Genomic DNA, 12,404 nt, shown 5'->3' with positions numbered 1-12,404 from the left:
GATCAATGACGTCATCGGGGGTCACGTGACGCGGCCTTAAAGGTGCACTTTTTGAACTAATATAACTCCCTAAGTAATTATGCGATCATGTTGAAACTTGGTAGGTTGTTGGATATTGACAAGTTCTTATGAAATATTAAAGGACGTCATGATGACGTCATCACATGATTTTTTATGATTTTTTCAATTTTTGCACCTTTAACACATAAATTGCTATCTGAATATGGTATAATCCAAATTATTTTTTATTTATGCCACATTGGGTAAAATTGCTTTGAATACCCAACAAATTTAAAACTCAGTTGAGAAATTTGAAATTTTTGTTGACGAAACAGCTCTGCATTTGTGCACAAATGCAATTTAGCTCTAGTTTATTATTATTATTATTAATATTTTTTTTTTTATTTGTCATCTTCAGAAAAATTTCATATAAGTGCTGATTTGCAATGTTCCCAAAGAGCAATTGCAATGAAATTTTCAGGGATGAAAGGTATTGGTACAATGATCATTGCGAAACAAGGATGTCATTATGACATCATCAGAAGTCACGTGACGTCATCTTAAAGGTGTTGTATTTTAAATGTTTGAAAATTTATAACAAATCAGCCACAAGAGACCGTAGGTTTCTGTTTGCGGGATTGGGGAGGGATAAATAAGGTCTTCATTTTGTTTCGTGTGCGTGACCTCACATGACCTCTACTTCCGGTCGAAACCGGAAGTGGCCCTCTAATTCAAAATTGGAAAAAGATATGAAGTTGTTTTTAACGATGTTAGTGCGTGGCAAGGGTGGGCAGTTCAAAAAAAATACCAATGACGTCACAAAATACAACGGCGCCCTCTAGCGGCAGGTTGAAAACTCGTCAAAATGGACTTTTTGAAGATGTGTGTGGTGAAGTTTTTTGTAATCACTTCAAACTTTACACACACGTTAACTGTCAGGCAGCCATCATATGTGTGAAGTTTCAGATCAATGACGTCATTGGGGGTCACGTGACGCGGCCTTAAAGGTGCACTTTTTGAACTAATATAACTCTCTAAGTAATTATGCGATTATGTTGACACTTGGTAGGTTGTTAGATATTGGCAAGCTCTCGTGAATTGTGAAATGACGTAATAGTGACGTCATCACACGATATTTTATGATTTTTTCAATTTTTGCACCTTTAACGAATAAATTGCTATCCGAACATGGAATAATCCAATTTTTTTTTTTTTTTAATAGCCTGGATAAGTCATAACTGCTTTAAAAAAAGAATAAATTTCAAATTCAGTTGACAAAATTTAAATTGTTATTAACGAAACAGCTCTGCATTTGTGCACAAATGCAATCATGTCTAGTTTTTTTTTAGTTTTTTTTTTTTGGGGGGGGGTCATGTTTTTTTTTTTACCGTTATAAAAAGTGGAATACATTACTATCAAAAGTCTTCTAATACAAAATTTAATTTTGCTCACCTTGAACCACTAACGGGTCAGAATTCCATTCTACATTTGCCATCTGTATGAAAGTAACGAGAATTTGTGAACGGAACAGCTAATAATTAAAAAAAAAATTACCAGATTTAACAATAGTATTGTCACATAAATTATCGGGGAAAACATATCTGTACATATAGAACAACAAACATCAATCGTTTCGTTGTGCAATCAATAGAATCAAGGAATCATATATTTATTTGTTAAATAAAATAAAAAATTACTTGTTCTCCAAAACTTACCGTTTCATTTATTCTGCTGACAGCACCGACGTAGATCTCGTACACAGCGCCCTCTTGCAGAGGTGGGTTCCAGTACCTGCCGTATGTTCCGTTGTCACCAACGACAAAGTTTCCTGGGAGTCTTCCGGGTAACTCAGCAGCAACGTAAGCAACGGGATTCTCGTAATGGTGCCGAAATTCAGGCACAGCTCGTTTGACAACTTTGCCCGTAGAAGCCCAAGTGTCTTTGATGTTCCTCACACCAATCTGGTAATGGCTATACAATTTCAAGTATTTAGTAATTGAAGAAATTCAACAATAGAAATTGTGAGTTTTCAGCTATTCCGCCATCTTATTCTTCTTTTAACGTCATGGAATAATTAAACTGTTTTTATTGTGTGACAGAGAAATTACGGGGTCTAGCGGAATATACATTTTTAAAAAAAAGCGTTTGTCGCAAAAAAAAATTTATATATCAGATAAGCCTGTAAGATCGAGAGTATATGCCCAATGTGATAAGCCCTTTTCAGAAATGTATTTATTAGGGTTGCTAAACATATCTTGATCCATAGCGTTTTACCTGACATATTTGGACGAACTTTTGCTGAGCAGACCAATGGCTATTGATGAAACGGTTGACTCTTCCGCTATGAGAGTCGGCTTCTGCGGTGCTGGAAAATCTGAGGATTTTTAAATTTTAGATGTTGTGTAATTTAACAATAATTTTATGTATATACTTTCAATATTTATTCGGGCAAACATATGTATAAGCACATGTACATACATTAAAAATATTTAAGAAAACAAAGTAAAAAACAAAGTAGTTTGCGCTTTGTGTACCTCGAATACAGGCAGTAATTAATCAACCTGCTGTTTTATTCCACCTTAAGACACGCTAAACCACCATAATCCCGGGGAGACTGACAACTTTGAAATGTGAAATAAAATTAAGAGTCGGAACAGCGTACATGAGACAATCACACCAAAACCTAGATTTGCGACTAAGTTTAAATTAAAGAACAGGGTTTGCTGACCTGTTGCCAGTTTAGTGTAAACGTCCAATCTTTCCTTTTGTCCCTCGATGCCGGCGTGATTAACTGCCCAAATGTGCAGCTCGTATTGTGTCGAGGGTTCAAGATCAGCAATAACTGCTTCAAGGGAGGACAGGTCAACCACTTGTTGAACTTTGAAGGCTGAGAAGTTATTAAACTTGAAGGTGGTGTCGTATGGTCTTGCCAGTACACGATGCTCAATCTGACGTTTAAAACAATCCAGCAATTAGCAAAATGTACACGTTACAGTTGGTACATAGGGACAAACGTTTGTGTCTGGATTGGTGCATTGTTTTGTTTTTTTCGTCTCTTCTAGTATTGTCTCCATCGAAAAAAATATTCTGTTCCTTAAAAATAGTATTTATTGTTACCAAGAACTAGGTTACTCTTCTTTCTTTTGTTGTTCCCCGAAAGATTTTTCCTCTGTTTTGCTGTTGTTGTTGCTGTCGCTGTCGCTGTCGCTGTCGCTGTCGCTGTCGCTGTCGCTGTCGCTGTCGCTGTCGCTGTCGCTGTCGCTGTCGCTGTCGCTGTCGCTGTCGCTGTCGCTGTCGCTGTCGCTGTCGCTGTCGCTGTCGCTGTCGCTGTCGCTGTCGCTGTCGCTGTCGCTGTCGCTGTCGCTGTCGCTGTCGCTGTCGCTGTCGCTGTCGCTGTCGCTGTCGCTGTCGCTGTCGCTGTCGCTGTCGCTGTCGCTGTCGCTGTCGCTGTCGCTGTCGCTGTCGCTGTCGCTGTCGCTGTCGCTGTCGCTGTCGCTGTCGCTGTCGCTGTCGCTGTCGTTGTTGTTGTCGTTGTTGTTGTTTATTTTGTTTTTGTTTTCTAGAGAGGTCGATTGTTATTTCAACGGAACTAAATTATTATTGTATTGGGGAAAGAAATAGGATTTCGGAGGACGGAAACAAACGGAATAATTTTTGTTAAACTGTTTCATGACGGGCTCATTATCTAGCTTGATTTAATTCTGGACAAACTAAAAGGTAACTCAAAATCAAGAACATGTAAAGGTTTATCTGCACATTCGTGCCCCACTGTAGTTATGGAAAGGAAATGTGTTGAACTAATTGAATTTAACTTACAGTATAGTTGTGGATCCGTCCGTTCGGAACTTGCGGTTTGTTCCATTGTATCGTGATTTGTGTTTGATCAACATGACTTGCAACAAGAGAGTCGGGTTTACTCGGCTCTTATGGTAGGAAAGGAGGAAAATTCACAATTAATATTACAAATCAATTTATATAAATAGAGGTTGGCCTATTTTAAATGAAAACAACATCAATACGAAACTGATTTTGTGACGTACAGTTAATTATTAGTTTGTCAACCTAAAGCAGGTTTAAAGACCGACTTGTCAACATATCAAGGCCCATGGTCAGATGATACAGTTTGAGCTGAATACGAATTATACTGGTTAAGTAAACTTGTCAGGTTGTTTTCACAAGACCATTAAATCTTTGAATGTTTAGCAAGGCAGCACCGGGTCCAACAACATCTGAGGCCGCATCCCTCCTAAAGAGGACAGCAAGGAAATCTCCAAAAGCCACCTGATGGCTATCTTTAAAGATACAAATGTGTCGACCTACAGTTAATCATTTCAACTCACCGGGAATAGGGGACTTCAGACGAAACACTTTCACATGAAGTTTTAACTACAATATTATATTCGACAGGTCCTTTCGGATAATAACACACGGAGGTATTCTAAAACTATGGCCCTGTAAATTTCTTAAGGCAGTTTGTTTTCCTTTTTTTTTTCTTTCTTTTTTTCTTATCATACATAATGTGTTTACTGTCATAATCGAAATGTGGAATGAGTTGTACCCACTTGTGTGATGGACCAATTTTAACATGTAAGAAATTATTGTGAATTATGTACTGTTTAATAAGTGTATGGAAATAGTTCAACATACTTCCGGGTATGGTAGTTGCTTCTGCGACAACACTCCATGGGCCTTCACCAACCTGTGTATGTGCTCGTACCTGAGGGGGGGGGGGGGGCGGGGGGGACAATAACAATACATTTTTAAAACATAACTTAAGTGGTACTAGTGTATTGTGTTACAATATACGATATACAATACAATCACACACGTATTCTCAACAGTGCATTGACCTCCCAATCTCGTGGCTGCGCGCCAGCTGGTGAGTCTATTTTTAGACGGGATGTGTATTTTCGAGAAATAGTGAGAAATTGTGAGAATCTACTAGAAGACTGTATTTTAGGAAAATGATGTAGTGTTAAGAAGTTTGTAGAAATAAGACATTTTTAGTACACCCAACTTGGTATAAAAACGGGCGGAGAGAGACATTTAGTTTCAAGGTAGCATAAGGTAGCATAAGGTAGCATAAACGGATGCAAACCGACTGTATGCGGCCCCAGAGAGCTATTTGGTGTGGAGCTCAATTTTGTTCCGGGAGAGACAGTTTTGTGAGCTGAATCTGCAGTTCCAGTTTTGGGATCATCGGTTCCCGTATTTGCGACGGTCATCACGCCGCCGTTTCGTCTCGAGACCGGTCATCGTGTTTGAGGTGATTTTCGCCCCAGTTGCAACTAATTTGTGCACCGATAGTTAAGGACTGAACTGTGTTTACCAGTACTGTAGTGCCTCAAGCTCTCGCCCGTAAGATCTTCTTATTTTTGTAAGATCATTTTTGATTATTACTTTTGACATTGTAAATTAGTATTGATCAACATTTTATTGTTATCATCTTTGACGGCTTAAGAGTAGTGTTTTATTAAATCACACTTGTTCATGTTGCTTATATCAGTGTGATCTTGTTTGATTCTTTGTTGCGTCTGAGAAAAGTCAAATTTTCGGATAATCGACATTTAGGACAGTTTGGGGATTTTCGGATCGTAACAATTGTAGGTTTTATTTTGTAAAGATTCACCCGAAGACACATTTCAGCCTGTGCAGAAAGTATAATGGGGACAAATCCAACCAAACTTCTTGTTACTTGGTACTTGGTAGGTTTTCCTCCTGAAAATTCCACTGGGGAACTTAACAAGGAAGTCAGGAGAGTGTCGTCTCATTCCGTTTTTTTTTTTTTTAGGCCTAGATTGTGAATGTAATTACTTTTGAACATTTGGTGGGATTTTGAATCTATGAGCGATTGTTGCAGATTATTCCATAATTTCAGTGTTCTTGGAAAAAAAAATTGTTCTTAGATGGTAAATGAGATACTGGGTATTTTGAACTGATTGTCGTTGCCCTTTCTTGCCCTCTGCGGTTTAGATTCTAAAATGTGGCTGGTCTGCTTTTAATACACCATTGATCACCGTTGATCATCTTAAAGCGTATATCAGAATGGTAGGGACTTTATATTATGTCATGGCCTACTCACAACGCGTTTACCGAACTCAATCATTATGTGTTGTCTCTTTGGGAACAAGGGTCACTTTATTTTGTTCACGCTACAAAAAGAATTGAGATGATTCTTCCAAAAAAGGCTATTAGTCGCCTTACTTTGGCAAAACTGATATGCTTCACCTGTTGTATTCAAGTAAACGGGTTTGACAGCTTTTTTTACAGCCAACAATGCCCAACATTCTTACCTCAAAAGAATAACTGATTCCTGACTCCAAGTCGTTGATTGTTTCAGTTACGTGGATGTCATCCCGAACATTGTATGGTGGCTTTACTGTGATATTTTGCTTCATTGATAACTCATCAGACGTCGTCTTCCAATAACGGACGTCGTACCCATTGATGATGCCATGGGCAGGATTGGGAGGAATCCAGGCTACAATCATCTGGTTGCTTTCTGTGCTGAGAAACGTGACGTTGACTGGAGCTGTTGGAACTTTTGGGAGTGATAAACGGTGATTTACTTATCAATTGCAACCCAGGGGTGGATTTCACAAAGAGTTAGGACTAGTCTTATCTCGAGTTAGGACCAGTTACTCGTCCTAACTTAGGACTATCCATGCAATTTGTGTATCTCCTAGGACTAGTCCTAAGTTAGGACTAGTCCTAAGTTAGGACTAGTCCTTACTCTTTGTGAAATCGACCCCTGTATTAATAATATGAAACAATCCAATCTGAAGAACCATCGAAAAATGGCCCAAAATGACAGCAACATAAACATATAATATAATACGACAATTCAATTTCTTAATATGGAGCAAATCACTCACAGAATTTGTATATTTGGCAGCCATTTGAAAGCTAATATCGCTGTTTTAAATATCCTCTGTAAAGAAAGTATTTGGTTGACCTATACCAAACATGTTGTCAGAAGCATTAATCGGTAAAAAAAAATTTAAAAACAAAATAAAAAAATCATCTCAGAAGAATATTTCACAACTCAACAACAGTTGATAATACTTGATAAAATGGTTATTTTATTCAGGTTATTTGTCATTTTGTATGTTAATATTTGGTGCATCGGCATCCACCACCATGTAAAATACATGAACATTACAATTTGATCGTCTGATTAGATCGTCAGAGAGTTTTAATTGAAACTTACTTCCTTCGAGTGTCATATTCATAGCTGAAGCAAATGGACCAGAACCGAACTGATTCACTGCAGAGACTGACAGGTTGTAAGCTGTGAACGGTACGAGGCCTATAAATGTCTCAGTTGTGCGAGATATGTTTCGTGTTATTACGCTACCGTTTGCAGTATTAACGATACTTAATTGATAAGTCGTTATGTTGCCGTTGCGCTGGCCGCAAGGTGGTTGGTGCCAAGAGAAAGTCATGGTGTTGTTTGTAGCTGAGGTAGCTTTCAGATCAATGGGTGGACCACTTGGTTCTGAAACATTGAAAATAAATTATAATCATTCAAATAAATAGCGTATTAATATTCTCAAGATAGTTTGTGATTGATCAAAGGGTTAGGTCTGAGGCGTCTGTTGTGACGAAATCATCAGATATGAGATTCGTTTTAACAGCCTGGGTTCGAATCCCAATCACAGCATACGTGTGGGTAGAAACTGACATAAAGGAATAGGTGTGTCCGGGCATCGGTGGTCAGTTTTTCTGCCGAGGCTTCATCTGTGTTTTGGGATAAATTTGGCGGAATTATGTCTTAAACTATAGCCTCAGTTTATAATAACCATGAATTGAAATACTTTAGTCAGCTAAAGTTCTGACCACAGCTGTAGAAAATTACGATGTTTTTTTGGGTAAGCTTTGAGTCAAATTTAAAATTTGAAAAGATGGCTAATGTTTATAATAACCACAAATTGAAAATACTATAAAAAATCTAAAGTTCTGACCACAAAAGTTCTGTAACAAAATTGCAATGTTTTGTTGGCAAGCTTTGAGTAAAATTTAAAATTCGAAAAGGAAGTATTTCATGATAGGCATATACCCTGAGCTAGCTATATTATGAACGCAAACCTGAACCGGATGTAGTGACCTCAATTGATGTTTCCTTTGCTAACCCCAAATCATTGCTTGCTCGAACGTAAAACCGGTAAGTAGAATGTGGATATAGCTCGGTGATTGTTGTTGGTGACATTTCCGTTTCCGCTTGACCAGTAAATCGGGATGTTTCTTCACATTGATCCCTTTATTTGTGGAAGGAGAAATATCACAGAAAAATATGTGTTATGTTCTTACAACTCAACATATAATTTGCGGGGGAAAAAATACTCTTAAATTGTTTTTTTTTTTTTTTAACTTGACAATTTAAATGTTAAGAATAATATACTCACAGGTTTAAGAGTTTAATGTCTATTGCGTATTCATCAGCACAGTGGTTGGTGTCATTTGGTAGTTGCCATGTAATTTGTATTTTAGTGGCTGCTAAATGGACCGCTTTTAGCATAGTCACACTACCTGGTGTTGGAAAAATAAATTTTTAATTATTAATTTGTCTTGCCAAAACACTTCCTGGTTGGCTTTTAGGAGATTTTGGACCTGTGCCCGAGAAAAATAATGTTGTTTGGTTAATAGCAAAATTCTAGAATCAGTACTCGTGTAATTATCAAATAAATTCGACAGTATTTGGGGCTCATTCAATTTGGCTTTATAATTATTGGGTGCGTTCGTTTAGCTTCCCTGGGTCTACCCGCGGTGCTCACTCGGGTGAGCTAAACGAACGACCACTCACCGCTCTCGTAGTGACGTCGTTTACCTGGGGCCAGCCCCCAAGTGACCCACTCCACAAGCAGGGCACTGGGCCCGGGGCTGACCTGGGTAAGCCCCTGGAATGACGTCAAAGGCTATCCGAACGCACCGGGGCAGACCGGGGATGACCCAGGGAAGCTAAACGAACGCACCCATTGTATAGAGCCACAAAAATGAGAGATATCTCCATTATTTTTAAGATAACATCTTCTCTTTTGTCCTGCTACACTTCTTACCAATTTCAGATGTACTTTGGTTGATTTTATTCGTCCATACCGAGCTGACGTTTTTAGAAGTGAATGCCCTGACACTGAATGAATAGGAGGTACAAGGTGGTAAACCCAGGAACGAAATAAAGGTACAGGAGGTAAAGTTCGTGCTCATTTCGTTTCCATCATCTCGTTCAAAGTGGTACTGATATCTCAAAGCATCTGAGACAGGATCCCAGGAAAATGTTAGACTTGAATCAGTTGCGTTTGCTTCTATGTTGTTCACAGGACCAGCTGATGGTTGATAAATAAAACAAAAAAAACAAACCATACTCTATGAAAATGTATGGATTGTTGAAATAATAATGATTATTAAAAAATAATGTTGTAACTGCAGTACAGTCTTGGCAACAATCTACAATATGCAACTAGAGTTTTCCGAACAGAGTTAATCGTTAACAAAACCAACAGCTTTTTTAGTTGTGATTTGAACTTGTTGAGGGAGCTTTCCTGCCGAAGGCTTTAAGGAGGGAGCAAGTTCAAAGGGCGTGGCCAAGAAAGAGAAAAGGATCTGTGTCCCAAGGAACGCTGTGTTCGTGGAATATGCAAGAGCCCTGTGTTTGTGGGGCGAAGCTGTCGTGTGGGTTGGTACGGCTGTATGATGTTAAATTTACCTCGTGCTAGCAAACCCAAGAATAACGTGGGAACAACAAAAACTGCAAAAAAGGGTTCTAAGATGCATTATAAAACTTTGCCAAACTCTACATTTTATACATTTGGTACTTGTTTTCTTCTGTACATTGATCGAAGACAATGTTGGTAACACAACATGTGCTGATAAAGCTGAATAAATTACAACTCACCTGTTTTTCCAATAGTCACAATGACAGAGACAACTCCACCAAGTCCAGCTTTATTTGCTGATGTTACATTTACCCTGTACGTAGAATTTTCCTTCAGTCCACCGATTGTTATTGCAGTGTCGGTTGTATTTAACGACCTTGTTATTAGCTCACAGTCGTTTTGACAGTGCTCGTCGGGTTTGATAAGTTCATAGGTAAACAGGTAACCGGTAGCAAGGCATGGATTGTCCGAATTGTTACCAGGGGCAGTCCATGACATCGTCAGATTATCAGACTCGATCTGATTGGTTAGATTGGCAACAGCATCAGGACCTGTAACCATAAGTATTAACAAACGGTTAATGACATTTTGAAATTGGGCAGTTCCTTAACCATGCCTCGTTATGGCTCGTTTCAATATTGATGATTTATGTACATTTACAAGCGAATGATTCATGTCAGGTTCCCTTGGCTTAAACTTTCACGTGAACTGATAACAAACCTTTGTTTTATCACTATGGGGCGCGCCGCCTGTCCCTTAATTATTGTTTGACACTTTTGAGGCATGTTTTTACCATGGTTTATAGCAATTGGATGTAAACCATAGAAAGTGTTGCCAAATCCTTTTTGTGGTTTACATACCAGTAGTATTTGTTGCTTGTAAGTTTATGGTTTACAAAGCATTAACATACAATAAACATTTAAAAATCATGGTTCATAAACCATGGAAATATACGCATCTTTAAAGCATGGTTTATTAACCATAGAAATTGAAAATCGTTACCTGTTAGTAGGAGACAAAGGAAAGGTAAGCTGTTTACGCGTCTTCTACAAGAATATGAATGACGGCGAAGTATAGTGCGCCGCCAACGGTGTGAAAGCTGATTTGATTTTGAGGTGATCAATTGCATATATGAATATTTTTAACCAATGACGTAAGTCTACAATCTATTTTTAGAGGGGGGTATTATTCATACCGGTGACAAAACCATGAAACTTAAGGCATCTTATAAACATGGTTTATAAACCATGAAAATTGAAACATGAAAATCATGGTTTATAAACCATGAAATCGGAGGCATCTTAAAAACATGGTTTGTAAACCACGAAAACTGAAGCATCAAACTCATGATTTATAAACCATGAAAACTGAAGCATCAAATTCATGGTTTATTGACCATGAAAATTGAGGCATCAAAGTTTACAAATCATGGTTTATAAACCATAACAAAATGTGCACTTACAAATCACGGTTTATAAACCATAAAAAATGTGCACACATTATGGTTTACAAACCATAAAAACGCTAAACAATTAATTGACAATTAATCGGCACGCTAACGTGCCGTTTGTTAATTTATTCAACCTCCTTCCCATTTTAAGCGATAGTCGCACAATCGCCCGCCGTGTATATGTAGCCTATACACACTCGGCGGCAACGTCTCGCCCGGTGGGGGTGTGTGTGTAATACGGTTGTCCACGACTGTTGCATTCCAAACAAACTTACTTCCAGTCGCTATACACACTTCGTACATGGCGGACGATTGCACATTTTGCACGGCTATCAGCAGGAATGCTTGGGAAAGAGGTTGAACACAACTCATGTTCAGTTATAGTTACCCTTGTATGAAGTCTTGAAAACTATTGCTGTACTGTAAGGTCCAGTTCCATTACGTAATTCAGCAGCAACTTGAAACGAGTAGGTCGTACAGGGAGACAGTGTGACGTTAACACTGGTAGTACCCTCGACTTTCATTAGTTTTTTGAAGTCATCATCAGTCCCAGGTTTCATTATCCTCAGAGTATAGTTCTCAATGTTAATATCACTGCAATTGCAAGATACTTTCTGCCAGTGGATATTTGAATTAGTACGTGTGGCATCCTTATTTGAGTAACTGCCGATCCCCTGAGGTTCGAAACTGCATTCTAAAAATAATAAGATAAAGGGTGAATCTTTGATTGGTCGATCGAACAGGTGAAGGGTTTTACATTGCTAATGTTAAAAGAAGAGAGTCGTTCCTTGTTGGGATTTTTTCACTGACTTCTTTGTTCAGCAAAGTGTGGGTTCACATGATTCCCCGTCGTGACACCATTATTTCTGCCTTTTTGTGGGTGGGATGTAAATCCATTGGTCCTGTGTGTTATGTATATGCACATTCAAGAACTCAGTGCAATTATCGAAACGAGAATAGGTTTAGTCACTGCGTTCCTGACTTTGCATTAAAGGGACACACCGGCCGAATTGTGCTATTTGGGCTACAAAATAGACTAAGAAATGTATTCAACGGGTTTCCAGGAACGAAGAAGAACAGTCCTAAAAAATAATCATCAAATTTGGCCGTTTTTGAGCATTTTAAAACAAAAACGAAGGTCGCGTGGTTGTTCTAACCAAAAAGTGGTACAAACAATCACGTGACCTTCCGGGCTAGTTTTACTTCCAGCCGTCTAAAAGTAACTTACCAAACCAAATTTTAATTTTTTGTTTACAAAATTATTAACGAGTAATTGACGAAAAAGATCATGTATTCAAATT

The 12,404-nt window shown here is 38.4% G+C and overlaps 1 protein-coding gene across 2 annotated transcripts in view; it reads right to left on the bottom strand.

Annotated features, from left to right (window-relative positions):
- Nucleotides 1-12,404, bottom strand: part of LOC139945879 (receptor-type tyrosine-protein phosphatase mu-like) — a 46,934-nt gene that overhangs the window by 21,988 nt on the left and 12,542 nt on the right. For both annotated transcript variants that reach the window (XM_071943379.1, XM_071943380.1), the window contains 13 exons: nucleotides 11,492-11,797; nucleotides 9,893-10,204; nucleotides 9,057-9,323; nucleotides 8,406-8,529; nucleotides 8,089-8,258; nucleotides 7,211-7,498; nucleotides 6,294-6,541; nucleotides 4,648-4,717; nucleotides 3,817-3,923; nucleotides 2,729-2,948; nucleotides 2,275-2,374; nucleotides 1,716-1,971; nucleotides 1,453-1,495 (listed from right to left, as the gene is read on the bottom strand). In XM_071943379.1, the coding sequence (XP_071799480.1) occupies nucleotides 1,453-1,495; nucleotides 1,716-1,971; nucleotides 2,275-2,374; nucleotides 2,729-2,948; nucleotides 3,817-3,923; nucleotides 4,648-4,717; nucleotides 6,294-6,541; nucleotides 7,211-7,498; nucleotides 8,089-8,258; nucleotides 8,406-8,529; nucleotides 9,057-9,323; nucleotides 9,893-10,204; nucleotides 11,492-11,797 (2,511 nt within the window). The remainder of the gene's footprint in view (nucleotides 1-1,452; nucleotides 1,496-1,715; nucleotides 1,972-2,274; nucleotides 2,375-2,728; nucleotides 2,949-3,816; nucleotides 3,924-4,647; nucleotides 4,718-6,293; nucleotides 6,542-7,210; nucleotides 7,499-8,088; nucleotides 8,259-8,405; nucleotides 8,530-9,056; nucleotides 9,324-9,892; nucleotides 10,205-11,491; nucleotides 11,798-12,404) is intronic.

This window comes from Asterias amurensis, chromosome 13 (assembly GCF_032118995.1).
Source record: "Asterias amurensis chromosome 13, ASM3211899v1".
Classification (NCBI taxonomy): Eukaryota; Metazoa; Echinodermata; class Asteroidea; order Forcipulatida; family Asteriidae; genus Asterias; species Asterias amurensis.
This window is presented reverse-complemented; position numbering and strand designations above follow the sequence as displayed.